A 20,924-nucleotide genomic window follows, 5' to 3' on the forward strand; every position below is an offset into this window, starting at 1 on the left:
GATTGAAATTTAAATCAACAACTTCACCTTTAACCACTTACTTTATACACTTAGATTGAAATTTAAATATGGTAATTGTTTATGAAATTTTACCATTAAAATTTTGTCATTGCGTATAAAATTCATTTTTGAGATGTCAATATCACTTTTCTCAGGGTACGTTATATTTCAGCGAGCAAAGTCTCAAAGAAGGGATTTTTTCTAATGTTAGATAAATGTAAGAGTAAATTAAAATTCATTTTTAAAAGATAAAAAATGCACATAGATGCGTGTCGTAATCATCACTTTCGGAAATGGATGATTATTTGCACTGCAACCACTTACTCCAAAACAGTGAAGACACAATGACTTACTCGAAACCAGCGGACACGGTGACGTTCGTATGCATATATTGGAAGTCACATTGCGGAGACGGTGACGTTCGTATGCATATATTGGAAGTCACATTAAATGTGTAAACAAATTATCATGATCATCTACAATGCTTTTCTCGATTCATTGAAAGCTACATCATATGAACGTCAACTCAGTTGGATGCCATTCAAATCTCTTTTCAAGGAACATCTGGTTCACATAATAATTAGCAATTGCATCGAAAAGTGTAAAGACTCGTTCATAGGAATGTAGATGAATGTAGAGTGAAAGAAACAAGGATGTAGATGTTGAAAACCTGAGAAATTAGGAGGTTTAAATATTAGTAAAGTAAAGCTTTCTAAATGGGTAAAAATGCATTATAGAATCTGCCATATATCAGATTTTTATCATTGAACTTATAATTAAACTAGAAGCAATCTTAGAGGAAATATCACTGTAATATCTTTAGACATAGCACCCATAGCGCAGAGGGCTCGGTATTTATCAACAACAATCATGGTTTAAGCAACAATAATACCCATAATCAAGATTTGGACAGAGATTATTCTCAAAATCAGAATTTGGACAAAGATAATACGCATTACACAGATGGCACTAGAATTAGTAATAGCAATCAGGGTTTAGAAAGCGGTTCCCAGAATGGAAGAAATCAGTCTTCAGTTAAAACCTTTGAGACAAAACAAAAAAGAAAAGTAGTTAATCTGTCATCCCAAGAATTAGATCCCGAAATCATTAGTGTCCTCAGCAAAGGTTTGGGATTTGTAGTTGCTCCTAAGAACCTTCCGATTGAGAATTTGATATGTAGCATAGAGGATGGGATTAATAACCTTCCTTTGGAAGATAAGGAAACATTAAGACAAGAATTTTCCCTCATTATGAGAAAGGCCAAAACTCCCAAAAGTAATTTGAGTAAAGAAGAACAAAGAGCCTTTAAATCCTTGCAGAATAATGATAAAATTGTAGTTCTTAAGGCAGATAAGGGGGGAGCTGCTGTGATCTTGGATAAAGAAGACTATATATGTAAAATGAATGAACACCTCAAGTGTGGCAGTTATAAGAGGCTGAACAATAATCCCATCCCCAAGATTATGAAGGAAGTAAAAAAGACAATTTTAGAGTCCAACCTTGAAGATAAATTAAAGAAGAAATTAATCCCTTCGTGTGAAACTATCCCAAGAATTTATGGGTTACCCAAGATCCATAAAGAAGGGGTTCCTCTCAGACCAATAGTTAATACCATTGGCTCCCCAACCTATGAACTCGCTAAATATGTCGCTAAAATCCTTAAGCCTCTTGTAGGGAATATTGACTCTTTCATCAAAGACTCCTATGATTTTGTGAAACTTATTAAAAATGAGAAGATTGAACGTGATGACATCCTTGTTAGCTTTGACGTAGTGTCCTTATTCACCAAGATCCCTCTTGATGAAGCCATTCAGGTTATAAAAGATGTTACTGATCGAGGAACTGCAAAATTGGCTGAAATCTGCCTGCGATCAACTGTTTTCACCTTCCAAGGAATATATTATGAGCAAACATCTGGTGTGGCAATGGGATCACCCCTTTCGCCAATCGTGGCCAACTTATACATGGAATACTTTGAAAAGAAAGCCCTTGAATCATACCCTTTGAAGCCTGCTTGGTGGAAACGATTTGTCGATGACACCAATATAAAATGGACACATGGTAAAACAGAGCTTGACAAGTTTTTTATTCACTTAAATTCTATCTCTCCAGAAATAAAATTTACTATGGAGCTAGAAGAGAACATGAGCATCCCATTTTTAGACGTACTCATCATCAGAAAAGAAGATGGCTCTCTAGGGCATAAGGTTTTCAGGAAGTCAACCCACACAGAAAGCTACCTCCACGCTGATTCCCACCATCACCCAGCTCAGAAGTTTGGTGTTCTAAACACTCTTGCTATCAGAGCCCTTCGAATTTCTGACCCCGAGCATCTGAATGAAGAGAAGAAGCATTTAGTTTCAACCTTTAAGAGTATAGGCTACAGAGAAAAAGAGATTAAAAGAGCAATAGAGAAAGCTGAAATAAGGGTGTTATCTCATCAACCTAAGGCTCAAGACCAACCCCAGTGTGGCAGGGTATTTCTCCCTTATATTCATGGAGTAACAGATAGGATTGCCAAAATCCTAAGAAAGAAAAACATAGTCACGCAATTCTCAGCTCCTGGAACTATTAGGCAGGGTATGAGGTCTGTCAAAGATAATATTGATAGACATCAGCTTAAGGGAGTCTATAAAATAGATTGTTCATGTGGAAAAAGCTACATTGGGGAAACAGGTCGCTCCTTGCAGACAAGACTCAAGGAACATGGAGCTGATATTAGGAATGAAAGATCTCGTACTTCGGCCTTGGCAGAACACTCCTCTAAAACTAAACACCATGTCTGCTTGGAAAGCGCCTCAATTATCGCAAGGGAAGAACATCATCATAGGCGAAAGATTAGAGAAGCTCTTGAAATTATCAAACATCAACAAAATCTCAACAGAGACAATGGTATTGAGATTAGTGGAAGTTGGATGCCCTTAATCAGAAAAACTAAGGTCACCAATACTCCTCAGGTATAGCAATCAGTAGGTAGATTTTCCTTTCTAATAGTTAGTAGTTAGTAGCTGTGCTATAACAATTTAAGTATAATAACAATAATAATTATTAGTTTGTAATTACATCATTTACATCTACAACATTTAAAATAATAATAATAATAATAATAATAGATATTATAAGCTATTATTATTAAATATTAATTAAGATCTATTAATAAGTCTATTAATTAGTTAAACCGTTTTAAAAAAGTAAACAGTTCCTAAGTCAATGTTCATAATAATGATTACTAATGTAATTATTACTATTAATTATTAGGTCTTGATATTAATTATTAGGTTATTCAATTAATTATTTATTATTAAGTGATTATAAATTATTAATATTGATTTCTAATATTATCAATATTTATTAACTTTAATATATCAATTATTAGTACTATTATTAACTTATTAAAATTTTTAATAAGTTAATAATAGTAATAAATTTAATATTAATAGATTAATATTAATATTAATATATTAAGATTAATATTATTTTATTAATAAATTAATATTAATATTAATAGGTCATTACTATTATTAACTTATTAAAAATTTTAATATTTATATTGATAATATTAATAACTAATATTATCAATATTAAGGAATTTAGACTTCTGTGATCCATAACTTGTTTAAATAATCTTCGGCAAAATCACATAATCAATCGTTTGTCGACGCGTTTCGAACCAACAAGTGTGGTTCATCGTCAAGACAAGATGAAGATCGAATCAGGCTTAGCTCGATTAAATAGGGTGTGCAGAGACTCCAACGGCTATAGGATAACGGCTAGTTTGACCTAATGAACCTGGTCAAACTACTCAAATAACAATTAATATTTCAAGAGATAGTTAAAATAGGTAAATGAAGGATTTTATTTGTTAATTCAAGGATAATATTAATATTTTAATTCTAATGGTCATTATATAATATATATTCAATATTATTCAATTATTATATAAATAAATTAATTTAAAATTAGATATATTAATAACATTACTAAGAGAATATTTTAATTATAATGGTCATTATATATATTATTTAATTGCTTTATTACTATTATATTACTAAATAATTATTATTAATAATATATTTATTAATAATAAACGATATATAATTGAATTCATTTGTTAGTTTAATATGATTTCAATTATCTACATGGTCATCATATAATATTGATTTATTATTATTCAATTTCTATCTAATTATTATGTAATAATGCGGTACTATTTATAATTTAGTTACAATGGATAATTGGTAATAATTTCTTAATGGCCCTTAGTAGGTTAGTTTTTTATTATTTAAATATAATGGTAATTAAACCTATAATAAATGCTTAATGAATAATCTATAACTACTCACTAACTAAACAGTTTCTTATCCTAAGTAACAGCCAAAATTAAGGATAAGGTCCAAGAGTATTATTCCTTTAATGGCCAAATAATCCATATTAGTTCAATATTTTCTATTCAAAAATAAATAATTACTTATAGGGTTGAATGATTATTCTTAAGAATATAACAAAAATCATTCGTCAATCATAATTTAACCTTAAAATCTAAGGTAAGATTATTAATAGTCAATATTCAAATTTTATTTATTCAAAAATATTAAAGTTAATTCTGTTATAATACTATACTAAAACAAGGGGTCGTTTTAGACACTAGTTAAAGGGAAACTCAATTAATCATAGAGATAATTATCAAGGTATAATTAATAAATCTATGAACATAATAATAATAAATGCCTTCATAATTAGGATAAGGTTAATACACTGACAAGCCCGAGACTGATTCCTAACTCTAATAAAACTCAATATTAATTAATTTTAATATATAAATTATTATTACCATTATTAACTCATTAAAAATTGTAATATTTATACAATTTACTAATATGAATTATTATTAATATTAATAGATTAATAATTTAATATTAATACAATTTACTAATAATTAATTTTAATACATTAATTATTATTAATATTAATGAAAAATTTTAATACAATATTATTGATTAGATACTATTCATAAAAAATAATAAATAAATAAATAAAATAAAAAATAAATAAATATTTCTCTTCAAATCTAGAATTCTTAAAACTAAGTCGACATTCTTCTCATCCTTCAATCCACTTTCCTCACAACTATTTATTTACCTCAATTAAGCTCTTCTACTACTAACATTCAAGAAAGTCCTGATGATGGATCCCAGTTGGGATTTGAAACGTTGACGAAAAATGGTTTTTACTGTGGATTCTCCGGTAACTGTGTCTAAAGATATATACCATAGATGTCTTAAATCCAGAATCAACGTAATATTCTACCATCTTCACTGAACAACATCATGGATATTATGATGAGAAGTTGTTTGGATGAAGAAAAAAAAGAAATTGATAAACACACATTTCATGGGGTGCTCAAAAGCCTAAACAAATTGAAATGGTGTCCTTTGCTGCAATTTAAGGAACCCCTCATTATTTTTATCATATTGTGATTTTTTGGATGACAGAAAAATGGATTACATGCTCCTATATATATATAGTCAACAGATATATCTTCAAAAATAGAAGAAGAGCAGTTTTTGGTAGATCTCAAGGCTAAAACTGGAAAGAAAAAGGGTGAGTTTTATCTAGTGTTAAAGACTCTTAATAAAACTTTTGAGAAACCATTGGTTGTAAATAGCATATTCCATGTAATTTTTCTTCGCGAGAAAAGGAGTAGCATAAGCCTAACATTATAATAAAGCTACGATTTGGAACACCCTCTACACTCCTCAAATTTCTTGGAGCCCAATTAAGCAATATTGTAAATTAAAGTATTTAGTGGGAGTTATTTCAATTCATTGGATGACAAATTTCAACACTGTAATATGAGTTTCCTCAAAGTCAGAACTTAGGTTTTCCTCAACAAATAGACTCATATATGTCATGTGGTAAATATTAAAACATTATATTTATTTAGTCATCATCACTAAGATATATGAAATTTTTACTTATTTTTCAAAGAAAACCATGTCCCAACTAAAAAAAACAATTAAGTTTTTATGTGAAAACTCTTAAAACCTTATTTCAATTTAAGTTTAAGAATTTTTCCAATCCAAAAATAACCTTCTCTCAATTTAAATTTAAATAAATTCCATGTGAAAACAATTTCTCAACTTAAATTTAAATAATAAATTATTATATATAGAAAATTATTGCTTCTTTTGATAACAAAGTAAATTGTTATACATAAAAATTCAAGTTAATTGTTATACATAAAAAGTCATTGTTACTTTTGATGACTAAGTCAATCATCACAGTACAACATCCACATTAGCCATTTTCAACTCAACTTAACAAACATGGAAAAAAGGTAGAGTTTACTTTGCTTCTTGCCTCATGTGGATGTTATTTTCTTTTTTTGTAAATGTAATTTGAATGTTGTTCAATGAGATATAAAAGTGTGATTTCGTTTGATATTGATAAATAACTTTGTGTTATCTCTGAATCACAGGTTTTTAATAGTATTTTGTGTTGGAAAGGTTCGCATTATGGCTTTTTTGAGGAAGGGAAGCTCTGTGAAGAGTGTTTCCAATGCGTCCCCTACAAACGCATTTAGGTCTCTTGATGTAGCTCCAGAAATAAATAAGCATAAGGAAGAGAATGCATGTATAAGGGAAAATGACAAGAAAAGACCCGCGGGAAATAACTTCATGGCTATGTCTAGAAACATGAACGCGAGTCAAGTTCCCAGAGGTGGAAGTTTAAGTAGGTCGGAAAACACCGATGTTCTTATAGTAACAGGAAGTCCAAATCTTTGGACGATATCGATATGTCGGTTCGAAACAAGAATATGCAATCTCATAGAGGTAGATCATCCCAAAATTTATTAGCAAAGATATTTTTTTTTTTACTAGATCAAATGTGAAATCTACAACTTATTGTCCAATGGAGAATTCACCATCTCCAAAAAATAAAGCTTCTAAAAGTCCCCCATTGGTGAAGAATCCTTCAACTGGAACCATTTTGTCCAAGAGAGATCAGAGGGTCAAGAAACTCAATAATAAATTAAAATGTTTGCACGATCCAATTTCATTAATTCATTTAGTTGATATTGATTTTGATCTTATCATAGACAAAGTGTATTAAGCAGGAATTGATAGAGTTAATTTGCTTATTGGGGGTCTCTCACCTGAAAAAGGGATCATCACTAAGTGGGTTGTTGTAGTGGAGAAATAAAAAACAACACCTATTTTGAAAGGATTTCACACGTTTGATGTATCTAAGTTCAGTCCAAGTGAAGAGGCATCGCTCGTTCTCAATGAATCAACTGAGGATTTGTTCTCAAATGTGGTCGAGAAGGAAGAAGAGACTATGCATGAATACATTGATCTATTTGAGAGATTTCCAATTAAGAACACACTACAGGGTGAGGTTACAGAAAAACATGAGCTACTCGGGGAGTATGTTAGGATATTCTGACACAGAGGAAATAGTTAAGTATAACTTGGTCTAGTGTAGAGTTAGGTAAAGTGTGTTTCTTTACTATGTACATTTGTAATTTACAATCTAACAGTCCTGATATGTTCTAGAAATGAAGTGATCCGACAGTTCATTCTCTCCTCGGTATTACTGACACTTGATCCGTGGCTTAACACTCGATTAGTCCATGATCTCTATTTAAAGAGCATGGAGGGGCATTTGTAGGCTGACTGTTCATGAGAGAAGCTTATGTAAATTTTCTTTTTTTTATTAATAAATTTCCTGAAGTGGCCGCGTTGGCTTAGGTCGTGGACTGTTTCTCTCTTTGAGGGTTTTAACCACGTCAAGAATACTGGTGTATTGATCTATGATCTATTTGTGAGCGCTTTCATTTGGTTTTCTATCTAAGGAACTTACCGTGTAAATTCCTACATGGTATCAGAGCTATTTGAGGGCTGCATCCGTTGGTGATCCAAATTCGAAGCCACTGCAACTGCATCCGACTGTCGTTTCCTAGATCTACTATTTCTGACTACTTTCGGGCCTAGAGAACTGATCTATTGTGTTAGGAGCATATTTTCCAGTGAGGAACCCCTTTCGTTTCACGTGAAAAGGTTTCTGGTAGCCTTAGCTACATCATTTTTAAGATCTGGAGGTATACAATCTTTATTTGCAGTTTTAGTTATTCATCTCTATGTTTATTTCGGTTTATTTAAGTCTCTGTTTTTTATTACCAGATCTATACTTTTTATTTCTGCGTATGCTCTTTGCCCCGCGACTCTGTGCGATCTAGACAAATCAGAAACATAAAGGAAGGATTTTTCTCATGCGTATGCTCTTTTCCACCATGCCTTAGTGTGATCTCAGAAAATCAGAAACATTGAGGAAAATATTTAGTTTCTGGCGAAAGCTAACTTCAAGCCATAAGGTTTGTTTTTTTTTGCATGTCCGTGTTGGGTTGTGTGGTTTTTTGTTTTGTAGGCAAAAAGAGCTTTTTCAAGTAAGCATGCACCCCAAAGCTTCAGTGACTAAAAAAAAAAAATCACTTCCTCTTTTCCAAAAATTACTAACCTTTTAAACTAGCTCACTTGGTCCAAAGTTACTTTATGAGAATAAAGGTCTTGGGTTCAAGTCTTTCTTTTTGTTGAGTTACTTTTTCAAAAAGCACATGTAACTTATGTTTTAAAGTTGCTTAATGTAAAAGTGTTTTCACTCATTATAAAAAGTGAGTCATTTATAATTCTAAATTCTTTTATCTTTTATTTAAGTTATAATTTAGTGAGTAGCTCATAAAGTACCATTGTATAAGTGACTTTTACTTATTTATAAAAGTGGGTCACATAAAATATTTTTTTAAAGTGAGCTAATTAGATTCTCCTTAAACAATACATTTAATTAACAATCATAAACATAATTTAGTAATAGATTTCTTCACATATAATCATTTGATATCATTAAAAAATAACTAATAGAATGCATATAGCTGTAATTACTCAAATCTTCAAAAAAAATAAAAAATAATAATAATAATAATAATAATAATAAATAAACTCTAGAAATTATAGATAAATAACTCACTAAAACCAAAAAATAAAAAATAAATAAATAAAAAAATATAAAAAATAACAATAAAAATAAAAATAAATTAATTAATTAAGCAAATAAAACAAATTAATCAAATAAATAAATAATTAAACAAAGAAATAAGTACATTAAATTAAATTAATAAACTTATTAACAAAATAATATATATATATATATATATATATATATTAAATTTGTTAACTAATCTATTTGTTTAATTAACTATGAAAAATTAGTTAATTAGTAAAACATAGTAATTAATCAATAAAAAAAAAAAAAAAAAAAAAAAAAAAATTAATTTTTTATAAATTTATCAAACCTAATAATTAATTTAAGAAATGGAAAAATAAGTAATTAATCTATCCCAGTAAACTTATTAATTAATGAATTAATTAATCAAATTAATAAATCAATAATGTAAATAAATGAATAAACATATTAATAAAGAATACATAATTAAATTAATTAATTTGATTAATCAAACAAATTAATTTATTATTTAACCAAATTAATGAATCAATTGAACCAATTATTTAAAATAGAATTAATAAACATAATAATTAATTCTATAGATAATAAAATTATTCGATTAATTTATTCCCTTGAATTAATTAATTAATTAATTAAATAATAATAATAATAATAATAATAAATAATTTAATTAATTAATTAAATAAAAAGATAAGAGTCGACCTATTTTCTTATTTCTTTTGTTTAATAACTTATATATATATATATATATATATATATATATATATATTTTTTTTTTTTTTTCCACTGGAAAAATCCGTAATATTTCATTATAAATATGAAAGATTACATATGTAGATGCTTTGTAGCATATGCCACCTGTTCTGTACATTTTCACAAATATTTGCAAGTCAGCGCTGTATATCTGTCTGTTACATTTACAAAAATTTGTACAAAATTGGTGCCATTTTTGGCAATCCGCAATCTTTTTCAAAGTATATCATGATGGGCAGTCAAAAAACATCAAAATACTGTTTTGTTATGTCGCCTGTTGACCCGCAGTAGGATATGTCGGGTCTATATATGGCCGGTGGTAGTATTTCTGCTCCTGCTGATCCAAAAATTCAGTGATTTCCCATAATCCATTCTCCATCACCGCGGCCTCCTTGGAAAGCTTGTCAGCATTCTGGTTATGTTCTCTGTATATATGAGAGATATGAAAAAAGTTAAAAGCATCCTTTAGTATAAAAACTTCATCAAGCAGTACATTAAGAGTGTGTGAGTGACATGTGGTAACTCTATTGACCCAGTTAACGACAATCTGAGAATCGCCAAATATGTTGATGCTGGTGCATTGGTGACTGAGTGCAAAATGTAGCAAATGACGGAGAGAAATGAGCTCAGAATGATTGTTTGTGCCAGCCCCCAATCCTACTTTGATGTGATAGAAGTGCCTCGGGGATTTGTGAAAAATGATGCCCCCTCCGCAACCATGTTCGTTTGCAGCCCCATCGAAGAATGCCCATGGCGAGCTCATGTCGATATTGGGGGGAGGGGTCGACCGTCGCTGTTTTGAGGGAGGAGGATTTGGTAATTCGTTATATGCTGTGATGATACCAGCTTCAACGAGTGGCCACCTAGCCTCCCATCCATCAAATATCATTCTATTTCTAGCCTTCCAAATAGACCAATTAACAATGATAGGGAGGTTTACTATTTTCGATCCACTGTGTTTGTTCCCCCAATCTATCCAAGCGCTGATAAGGTCTATACCAGACCAATCTCCCGTATACTGTATGTGGAATTTGATATTATGCCATAATTGTTGAACAATGGGGCATCTTAAAAATAAATGTTCAGTGGTTTCTGTGTCTGCTTTGCACAGCACACATCGCGAGGGTCCCGATACTGCCCTACGCTTGAGGAGGTCATCAGTGGGAATGCGATTGCGGAGGACACACCAGGAAAATAATTTCGACCTGGGTGATGCAGTTAACTTCCAAATCTGGTGCCACCATCTGTCTAGCACTTCCGGCTTCCTGTGGGTGATGATGACCTTATATCCTTCACGAGGAGAGTAAATCCCACTATCAGCAATCTGCCAGATGAGTTCATCCGGTCCTTCCACAATTCTGATATGGGATTCTGTGAGGGCATCGCAATATTCTTTCCATGGTTCGTGCCATCTGATCGGTATGTCTAGTTGAGTGCCAGATTTCCAAGCCTGATGCAGTATGTCTGAGCCCTCAGTATCCGCAATCTGAGCAAGCACTTTGATGCCACGAGAGTTTAAGAGGGCAATCAGATCTGGAGGAAGCCTGTGTCTACCACCGCATCCGCTCCATGGGTCCAAACCTATGCGTGCTCTGTTTCCACTTTTGATGCGCCACACGATATTGCTTCTGAGGAGGGGGAGGGAGTGAAGGAGAGCTTTCCATATGGAAGAGATGCCCGTTCTGTTCCAGCTTGGGAGTCTAGCCCAGTCGATGATGTCGAGAGGCCAGATGTACTTATGGTATGCAATGTCAGTCCATAGACTGTGGGAAGTCAGCAGCGCCCAACCCATCTTTGCAGCAAGGGCTTTTGCAAAGGATGCCAGGTCCTTTAATCCCCATCCCCCCCATTTCTTGGGTAGGGCAATCTTGCTCCAAGAGATCCAAGCAAAGGTGCGCTTCTCTTCCTTTCCAGCCCACAAATATCTGTTGCATAGTCTCTGAATCTTGGTGAGGATGTTCCGGGGTATCCATGCTAATGCCATCCAAAATACAGGGGTCGCTTCCAGCACTGATTTGATCAGAGTTAATCTTCCCGCTCTGGAGAGGTATCTGAAGTACCAACATGATATTTTCTTTTCGATCTTGGTGACAAGCCACACCCAGTCAGCTATTTTTTGATTTGTAGGCTTTAGCCAATATCCAAGGTATTTAAGACCTCGATCCAGAGGCTGAGTGATAAAAGGAAAAGCCAGCATAGCCGATTGTGTTTCAGCTACAGAAGTACCAACCAAAGTGATGGAAGACTTCTCATGGTTTACCACCATTCCCGTGGCATGAGAAAAAAGATTAAGGATTCTGTTGAAGGATGAGGTATCCCGGATACTTCCATCAAGGAGAATAAGGACATCGTCCACGAACAGAAGGTGAGTTAGGAAACATGCTTCTGAGATCTTTAATCCTCGGATAGTTCCTTCCCTCTTTGCAGAAATGATGAGTCGACTGAGCGCTTCTGTAACCAATAGGAACAAGAGGGGGGAAAGGGGGCATCCCTGACGAAGTCCCCTTTCTGAGTGGAAGAAATGGGATGCAGCGCCGTTAATCAGAATACTATAAGTTGGAGTAGTAATGCATGCCATAATCCAAGTGATAAGCTGATGAGGAAAGCCCAGATGGATGAGAATCATCTTGATGTATAGCCAGCTGACTCTATCAAAGGCCTTTGAGAGATCAATTTTGAGGAGGATGCTCTTGAGGTGCTTGGTCCAAATAGAGTGAATGGCTTCCTGTGCGGATCCAATGGCTTCATGAATCTGTCTATTTTCCAAGAATGCGAATTGCTGAGGAGCTATGTGTTTGGATAGGATGGGTCTGATCCTATTGGCAATGATCTTGGATATGATCTTATAGAGAACATTGCATAGCGAAATGGGACGAAAATCAGCAAAGGATGATGGAGAGTCTGACTTAGGAATGAGAGCAATGAAGGTGGTATTAATGGCATGATAGATCTGACCAGAGGTTCTGCTCTCCTCCACCACCTTTAAGATGTCTTCTCCAATGATGTCATAAAAGGCCAGATAAAATTCAATGGTCCATCCATCGGGACCAGGGCTCTTTTCCTTCTGAAACCATTTGATGGTGTTCTCCAATTCATTCATGGTGACCGGTGCATTAAGATCCTCCAAGTCTTCATTGTTGACAAACCTCGGGAAATGGGAAGCTACGCGAATGATCTCAGCGAGGTTGGTTCCTTCAGGGCATTTGAAGATTCCTTTGAAATAGGAGGTGCCTAGTCTGGAGAGCTTGTTGAAGGAGTCTGCCAGACCCCCGTCAGGATAGGGAAGGTTCCAGATGGTATTTGCCACTCTCCTCCCATTTGCAAAATTATGGAAGAATCTGGAGTTTTCATCCCCTGCCTTGAGCCAAGTAGCTCTACTCCTCAGCCTGATCGATTCCTCCCTGAGCTTGAGTATACTGTGCTTCTGCTTTTCTAAATCGACCAGCCTATGTTTGCTTTCCTCAGAGATAAAGCCCAGGTTTTGTTCATCCAACAGAGCGTGAATGTCTGCTTCTATCGAGATGAGCAGTTCGTCTTCCTTGGCCTTTTTCAGCTTTGCCCATTCAATCACAATATGTTTAAGTTCCGTCAAATTTTTGACAAAACCCCTAGCCAAAGATGATTCTCTGTCAATAGGGTGAGCTGCCCAAAAGTCCGTGACAAGTTTAGAGAAACCAGGGTCCTGTAACCAATGATGGTTGAATTTGAAAGGAGCTTTTGGTTTTGGGTGAGGGCCCAAAATTTCCATCAGGATGGGAGAGTGATCCGAGATTCCCCCAGAACTCACCCACTGCTTATAGTGATGGAGATGGCGGAGCAGCGATCCCTTGATCAAAAAACGATCCAGTCTACGAGCCAAAGCTGCTGGCCCGATCCTACGGTTCCTCCATGTGGGAAGAGGGTGATTCATGGGGATGTCGATGAGATCATGCTGTTCGAGCAGGTTCCTCATGAAGTCTGTAATGGGATCTGCTTGTGCAGATGAGCCCCATGATTCACCATATCCCAAGGAGAAATTTAGATCGCCTCCAATGATCAGGTTTTCCTCTTGCAGCAAAGATCGATCAAGGAGGGTGCGCCAGAATCCTTCTCTCTGCTGACAGGGTCCATAGATATTGATGATGCGCAGTGGCAGCCCTAGGTCTTTTGAAAAAATGTCAGCTCCCAAATATCCAGGCCCTCCCCATGAAGAGTCCAATCTGATGGAGTAAGGATTTAGTCCAATGGCCAATCCACCCGAACGGCCCATAGCATCCATCCCAATGTACTGCCATTTTGGCCCAATCGATTTTAAGGCAAGAGATATGGATTCTGCAGAACCCAGAGTCTCTTGAAGGAAGATGATGTCAGGAGATTCGACCTGAAAAAGTCGTTTTAGGGCTAGTTTTTTGGGGGAGCTAGCTAAACCCCTGCAATTGAAGGATAGGCACTTCATGGGGGACCCCGCTGTGGGGGGTTTGTAGCTCTAAGGGCCCCGACAATGGTGGATTGACGTCCCGAAGCAACTTCAGCCCCAGCACGCCTAATGGCTTTGTTCAGATTTGATTTTCGACCCCTGGATGAGGTGTGACCAGGTTCAGGGGGAATAATGCACAGCCCCGAGGTACCATCAGATACAGATTGTGAGGTTCGGGGCCGGAGAGAATAATGGTGAGGCGGTTTTGTCTCAGGGTGAGGCACATTAGGGCGAGATGGGGATGGGGAATGATCAAGGGTAAGGGAAGGAGGGATAGTAGCAGTAGAAGGAGGGGGTGGCGGAATTGAGCATTGTGCCTTTGATACAGAGATAGAGTTAATGCAATCAGATGAAAGGGAAAGAGTATGAGATGACAGAGATAGATCAGTACCCGATTTCTGAATTGCTGCAGCTGCTGCCCTTGTCCTTGTCATGGGAGGAGTGGATGTGCCCACAGCAGAAGACGGAGGATGATGAAGCACTCCATGAGGAGTCGATGAAACCATCTGAGGCGGGGAGATCTGAGGTGCAGTCCTTCGAGGAACAATAGGAGTATATTTTGGAGGGCTGTTCCCGCGGTTATTGAGAGGGCAATCCTTATAGAGATGCCCTACCTGGTGACACCGGTTGCACCTAAATGGAACACCCTCATAATCCAGTATCTGGATGCGCTTGTGCCTTCCCCATTGCAGAGTGATGTCCTCCTCTAATCCTTCCCTGGTATCAAGATGTACCAGAATGCGCGCCATGGTTCTTCTCCGAGTATCTACATAAGAGCGGTCATGATCCAGGTATGTCCCCAGAGCGTTTCCAATTTTGATGAAGGCCTCCTCATTCCAATATTGCCGAGGGAGTCCAGGTAACCTTACCCACAGAGGTCCAGCAGCGATCTGCTCCCTTTCAGGATCAAATAACGGGGTCCATCGCTTCAAGAGTACGGGAGCTGTCTCTATGTGCCAATAGTGCTCAAGTACAATGTTCGTGTGATCTTCGTTCGCGAATTGGAGGGTGAACCATCCCCGGGGGAGTACCTCAACCTCAGGGAGCTTAGGGAGCAGGGAGCCCCAGATTTCCTTAACCCATCGAAGCAGACGATCTGCCGTGAATGTGCGTCCCCGCACGTGACCTACCAAGACGGTGCATGCGAGCGCCATAGTTTCCTCGAAACTTGTCGAATTCCCGAAAGTGACGGTGGTGTCCTTCCTGATAGCCCTAACGCATCTTGCCTTCTGCTTCTTTGTTCTCGGGGCGGATGGATGATCTGAAAGAGGGTTTGAGTTGCCTGCCGAGGAAGGCCCTGGAGCACTTGAATTTACCACGGGAGTACCGAAACAACCAGAGGGCTTAGGCCCATTTGACGCGGAGGGGGTAGTCGGGTTCGACTGCGGGGGCACATAAACCCTAGGTTCCGAGAGCGAGGAAGGTAAAACAATCGGTGTGGGAGGGATATCTTCAAGAGTCAGAGCCTCTGGGTATGAAGACGCGAGCAAGAAGGCGGTCCCAGGAGATAAAGGCGGAGCCTCGAGACCCTGTTCCGTTGAGGCAATAGATGTCAAGTTTACCCTAGACAGAAGGTCATTATCAGGATCAGATGCGAAACCCGAAGATGTGAAGATGGGGTCGGTGAACACCGTCTGTCCAGATAGCGGATCCTCGGAATAATCCACGAGGTCCGTTACCGGAAAGTCCTCCATGCCGTCCGAGTTCAAACTGCTCCCGTCGCCGTCGCGCTGTCACCTGTTCCAAAAAACCCTAACGCCCGACAGAATCTACCGTTCCCTGTGGTCCTGCGGTCTTGTTGAGTTGTATTCATCCGAAACCGTCGCGGTCTTTTGCGGAGCGCGGTTTCAGAGCCATCTCCTCCTCGAATCCTCATATATATATATATATATATATAAGAATATCTATTGACGCATTCTCCCCTGATGATGGACTCAATTGGTAGTCCGAAACGTTGGGTTCATAAAACTCTACAACAGGTCATTCCTCCTCTATCTATAATTAGATTAAGTTTGGAAAGGTGGGCGGGGGAGAAGAGGGGTTTTAAATATAACATTATCAATCACTTCTGCACATTCATGCACTTCGTCGACATATTCAACAACTTTTCTTCAAAAAGCCATAACTTCTTCGTCCGGAAGCCGTTTTCAGAGTCCTTTTTTTAATTGGCCTAATTTTTCGAGATCTTTCCATTGGAACACTTAGTTTCAGCGTCTACAGCTTCAGTTTCTATTAAAATGGAAAGTCCATACCAAGTTATTCTTGACAACACCAACTACTTTCAATGGTGGTCCTACATTATGGATTTACTTAGAAGTAATGGTCTTTATAGAATAGCCTCAGGGTAAGAAACTAAACCTAAAGATGAAGATAAGGCATCCAAATGGTAAAATAAGCAATATCAAGCACGTGGGTTGATAGGGATGTCTATTTCTCTAGACCTTAGATTCCATATCGCAGAACTTGATACCCCTAATGAAGTAATGAAACAACTTATTAAAGTTTTTGGAATTAAAAATGAAATTATAGCCCATCAACTTGAAAATGAGTTGCTTATGTTGGACTCCAATAATTTTTCTTCTATTGAAGATTTTTTTTACAAGCTCAAGACCCTTAGAGTTCTCTTGGAAGGTGTTAATGTTAAGAAAGAAGATGGCAGCCTTATCTATTCCATTCTTACTAAGTTGGGACCAATCTACACTATGTTTGTTTCCACCTTCTATTCTACTAGAGAAGCCTTTATCTCTCAAGGACACGACTACAAGTCCCCATCTTTTGATGCCTTTTGCGATTCTTTAAGAAGAGAACAAGAAAAACTCTGATATCTTGGACTTCTTAATCTTGGAAACTCTTCTAAGAATGCCTTATCTACCCAGCAACAACCAAATTCAAATAATCCTAAGAAGAAGTATCCTTAAAAAAATGGTCCTAAACCAAGCAAGGGTCCTAAGCAATTTCAGTCTCAAAATGAAAAATCATTTCAACAAAATGATAAGGCAAATAAAAACAAAGGTAAGAAGATTGATAGACATTGCCACTTTTGTAATCGAGATGGCCACTTAGAATCCAAATTATTTAAGAAGATGGAAGCCTTGGAAGTAGCAATGAAGAAGCATAACATCCATTTGGAGCACTCTTCAACTTCAACTACATCTTCAGGAATAACACTTTCTGCATGTGGTTGTCAAGCATCTTGGTTTGGTTATGCATTAAATGTGTCTTCTTCTTCTCATTCTCATGAGTGGCTCATTGATTCTGGAGCTTCTTATCACATGGCCAAAAACAAACCCATGTTTTCTTCTTTAAATGATTGTAACAACAAAAATATATATGTTGGTGATGCTAGATATATTAGTGTAGTAGAGACTGTAACTGTTCATCTAAAAATGGTCAATTTAATGATGTATTATGTGTTCCAACCTTATCCTGCAACCTTCTATCTGTATATCAGATAACTCATTCAGGTGAAGGTAAAACCGTTGAATTTTCACCTCATGATGTTGTAATTAAGGACCTAAGAGATCTTAAACATATTTTAGCTACTGGCATTGTTGATGATTCTACAAGGTTGTATAAGTTTAACAACTTTGGGTCATCAACTCTTCTCTCGGTGTTTGTTGCTCATAATGATGAAGTGAGCAAACTTTGGCATGAGCGATTTGGTCACTTAAACTATTGCTCCCTTCAAAATCTATGTAAAGAAAATATGGTGACAGGTCTCCCTATGGTATCTTGCAGAGATGGTGTTTTTTCCAGATGTGTACTCGGAAAACATCATCAGAATAATTTTGAAAACGTGCATCTTGGCACGCCTTAGTCCCTTTACAGCTTGTGAATAGTGATTTATGTGGTCCACTTTCAGTTGTTTCATTCTCTGGCTACAAGTATTTCTTAACTTTCATTGATGATTTCTCCACACGCACTTGAGTATACTTCTTAAAACTCAAGAGTGAAGTCTTTAACATGTTCTTGGCCTTTAAGGCGTTTTTTGAGAAACAATCTGGACATCAAATTCTTAAGCTAAGATTTGATAATGGCGGAGAATATGTTAACAAAAAATTCATCAACTTTTACAATGAGCATGGAATTCAAATGCAACATACTGTTCTGTATACTCCACAACAAAATGGTGTAGCTAAAAGGAAGAACCACACCTTAAACGAAATGGCTAATTGTATGCTTCAATCTAAAGGACTTAGTCTTAATTTTTTGGCAGAAGCAATTAACTGTGAAAATTACATAGTAAATCACACTCCTACTAAGGTTTTGAAGAATATCACTCCAGAAGAAGCATGGAGCTCAATTAAACCAAATGTAAGTCACTTTCATGTTTTTGGATGTGAAGCATGGGACCATATTCCATATGAGAAACATAAAGCTTTAGAACCTAAGAGTGAAAAATGTATTTTTGTTGGATACTCTGAAGATGTCAAAGGATATAAACTTATTCCACTTAAGTCCAAAAATGTTATCATTAGAACAGATGTAAGGTTTGCTGAAAATATATTGGCCCATGAGCCTAGTTCGGTAGATGTGCCACTTCTCTCTATCCCTTCTACTTCTGAAAATATTTCTTCTTCAGATGATGATAGCAAGGATGATAATCCTCCCCCACCTTCTCAGGATCCTTCTTCAGCTCCTTAGCTTCCAAAATGGGTCTGTTCGACTTAGGATGCAGCAGGTGCTCTTGCAGGTGATCCTACAGATCAATGACATACATGTTCTTAGTTCGATAGAGCCTCTTCTTTACTGGCATAAGCTTCAAAAAATTATGCTCCTAACACCTTTGTAGAAGCTTCAGGCCATCTAGACTAGGACGCAGCTATGAATGAAGAATACCATTCATTATTGGCAAATGATATATGGGATCTTGTTCCTCTTCCAAAGGGACGAAAACTTGTTAGATGCAAATGGGTTTACAGAGCCAAGTATGGACCAGATGGAAAAGTTGATCAACATTAAGCTCGTCTTGTTGCTAAAGGTTTTTCACAAGTTGAAGGCATTGACTATACTGAAACCTTCTCCCATGTTGCCAAAATGAACTCTATCCGCCTTGTTCTTTCCCTTGCTGCCTCTTTCAAATGGGAAGTCCATCAGATGGATGTTAAATCTTCCTTCTTGGATGGGGACTTGCATGAAGAAATATATATGGAACAACCTACTGGCTTTATACAAACAGACTCCAACCTTTTATGTCGGCTTACGAAATCCCTTTATTGTCTCAAGCAAGCCCCTCAGGCTTGGTATGCCAAAATGGATAGCTTTCTTTTAGATACTGGATTTTCTAGGTGTCATTATGATAATACTATCTACACCAAGAAAGTGGGTAAGTCTCTTATCATTATTTTTCTTTATGTTGATGATCTTATCCTTACTGGTAGTGATCCCAACCTTATAAACCATGTGAAGTCCAACCTTAAAAAAAAGTTTGAAATGACAAACTTAGGACACTTGCATTATTTTCTTGGTCTTCAAGTTTTGCAATCCAAGGAAGGTATTTCCCTTTGCCAGACCAAGTATTCCTATGATCTTCTACGCCACTTTCACATGGAAGACTGTAAGCTAGCCCCTTCTCCCTTTCAGTCTGGAGCCAAACTTTCAGTCACTTGTACTTCCCTTGAAGTTGATGCTACCTTATACCGTCAGCTTGTCGGAAAACTTTTGTATCTGACCCATACTCGTCCTGACCTTTCCTTTGTTGTTGGCCTTATTTCTTGGTTTATGAAAAACCCACATGAAAGTCATTGGAAACCAACTAAAATAATACTTCATTATTTTCAAGGTATAGTTCAGTTTGGGATTCATTACATTGTAGAAGCGTCTCCTCATTGGTTGGTTTCACTTATTCCGATTGGGTTGGTGACCCTGATGATCAGAATTCTACTGCAGGTTATGTCTTCACTCTTGGTTCTGGGCCTATTACATGGGCTTGCAGGAAAAAAGGTGCCATTTATCTTTCTTCAGCAGAATCAGAGTATCATGGTGCCGTAGAAGCTAGTAAGGAATCCCTGTGGTTTTGTTAGATCTCGTCAGAGTTTGGTTTTCAGCAACAACATTCAATTACACTTTGGTGTGATAATAAAAGTGCAATTCAACTATGCAAAGATCTAGTCCAATATCAGCGTAGAAAACACATTGAACTACACATGCACTTCATCAGAAAACTCATTCATGACCATGTTCTTGAAGTGCAATAGTGTTCAACCGATGATCAAGTTGCAAACATCTTTACAAAGGCTCTCACAGAGGTTAAGTTTAATAAACTTCGATTTATGGTTATAGTTCAGGAATTTTTCACTAAGGGGGATAGGCTCTAATGCCTCCTTCCTTCTCCTATTGTGTCATATTTGTACATCCTTCAATCTTATCCCAAGTTGTTCTTAAGGTGGGGTGTTAGGATATTTCGACACATAGGAAATAGTTAACTATAACTTGGTCTAGTGTAGAGTTAGGTAAAGTGTGTTTCTTTACTATGTACATGTGTAACTTACAATCTAACGGTCATGATATGTTCTAGACATGAAGTGATTCGATGGTTCATTCTCTCCTCAGTATTACCGAAAGTTGATCCATGGCTTAACACCTGGTTGCTCCATGATCTTTATTTAAAGAGCCTGGAGGGTCATTTGTAGGGTGACCTTTCATGAGAGAATCTTATGTAAATTTTCTTTCTTTTATTAATAAATTTCCTGAA

At 36.4% G+C, this 20,924-nt stretch overlaps 1 protein-coding gene across 1 annotated transcript; it reads right to left on the reverse strand.

Annotated features, from left to right (window-relative positions):
- Window positions 1–10,039: 10,039 nt before the first annotated feature.
- On the reverse strand, window positions 10,040–14,032 carry LOC149198314 (uncharacterized). Its single transcript, XM_089409003.1, has 2 exons — window positions 12,730–14,032; window positions 10,040–12,225 (listed from the first exon to the last, which is right to left on the reverse strand). Exons 1-2 carry the CDS (start codon window positions 14,030–14,032, stop codon window positions 10,040–10,042), a joined length of 3,489 nt encoding a protein of 1,162 aa, XP_089265129.1.
- Between the last annotated feature and the right edge of the window lie 6,892 nt (window positions 14,033–20,924).

This window comes from Pinus tabuliformis, chromosome 2_2 (genome assembly GCF_031772625.1).
Source record: "Pinus tabuliformis cultivar Carrire ecotype Pingquan chromosome 2_2, CPIR1, whole genome shotgun sequence".
NCBI classification, from domain to species: Eukaryota; Viridiplantae; Streptophyta; class Pinopsida; order Pinales; family Pinaceae; genus Pinus; species Pinus tabuliformis.

Bases quoted from the DNA above. Each gene is read 5' to 3' on its own strand.
- LOC149198314 (XM_089409003.1), bottom strand. From the start codon at position 14,032: ATGGATGCTATGGGCCGTTCGGGTGGATTGGCCATTGGACTAAATCCT. The intron at 12,226-12,729 runs GTCAGATCTATC...TATTGGTTACAG, and splicing joins GGAGGAGAGCAGAACCTCTG to AAGCGCTCAGTCGACTCATC.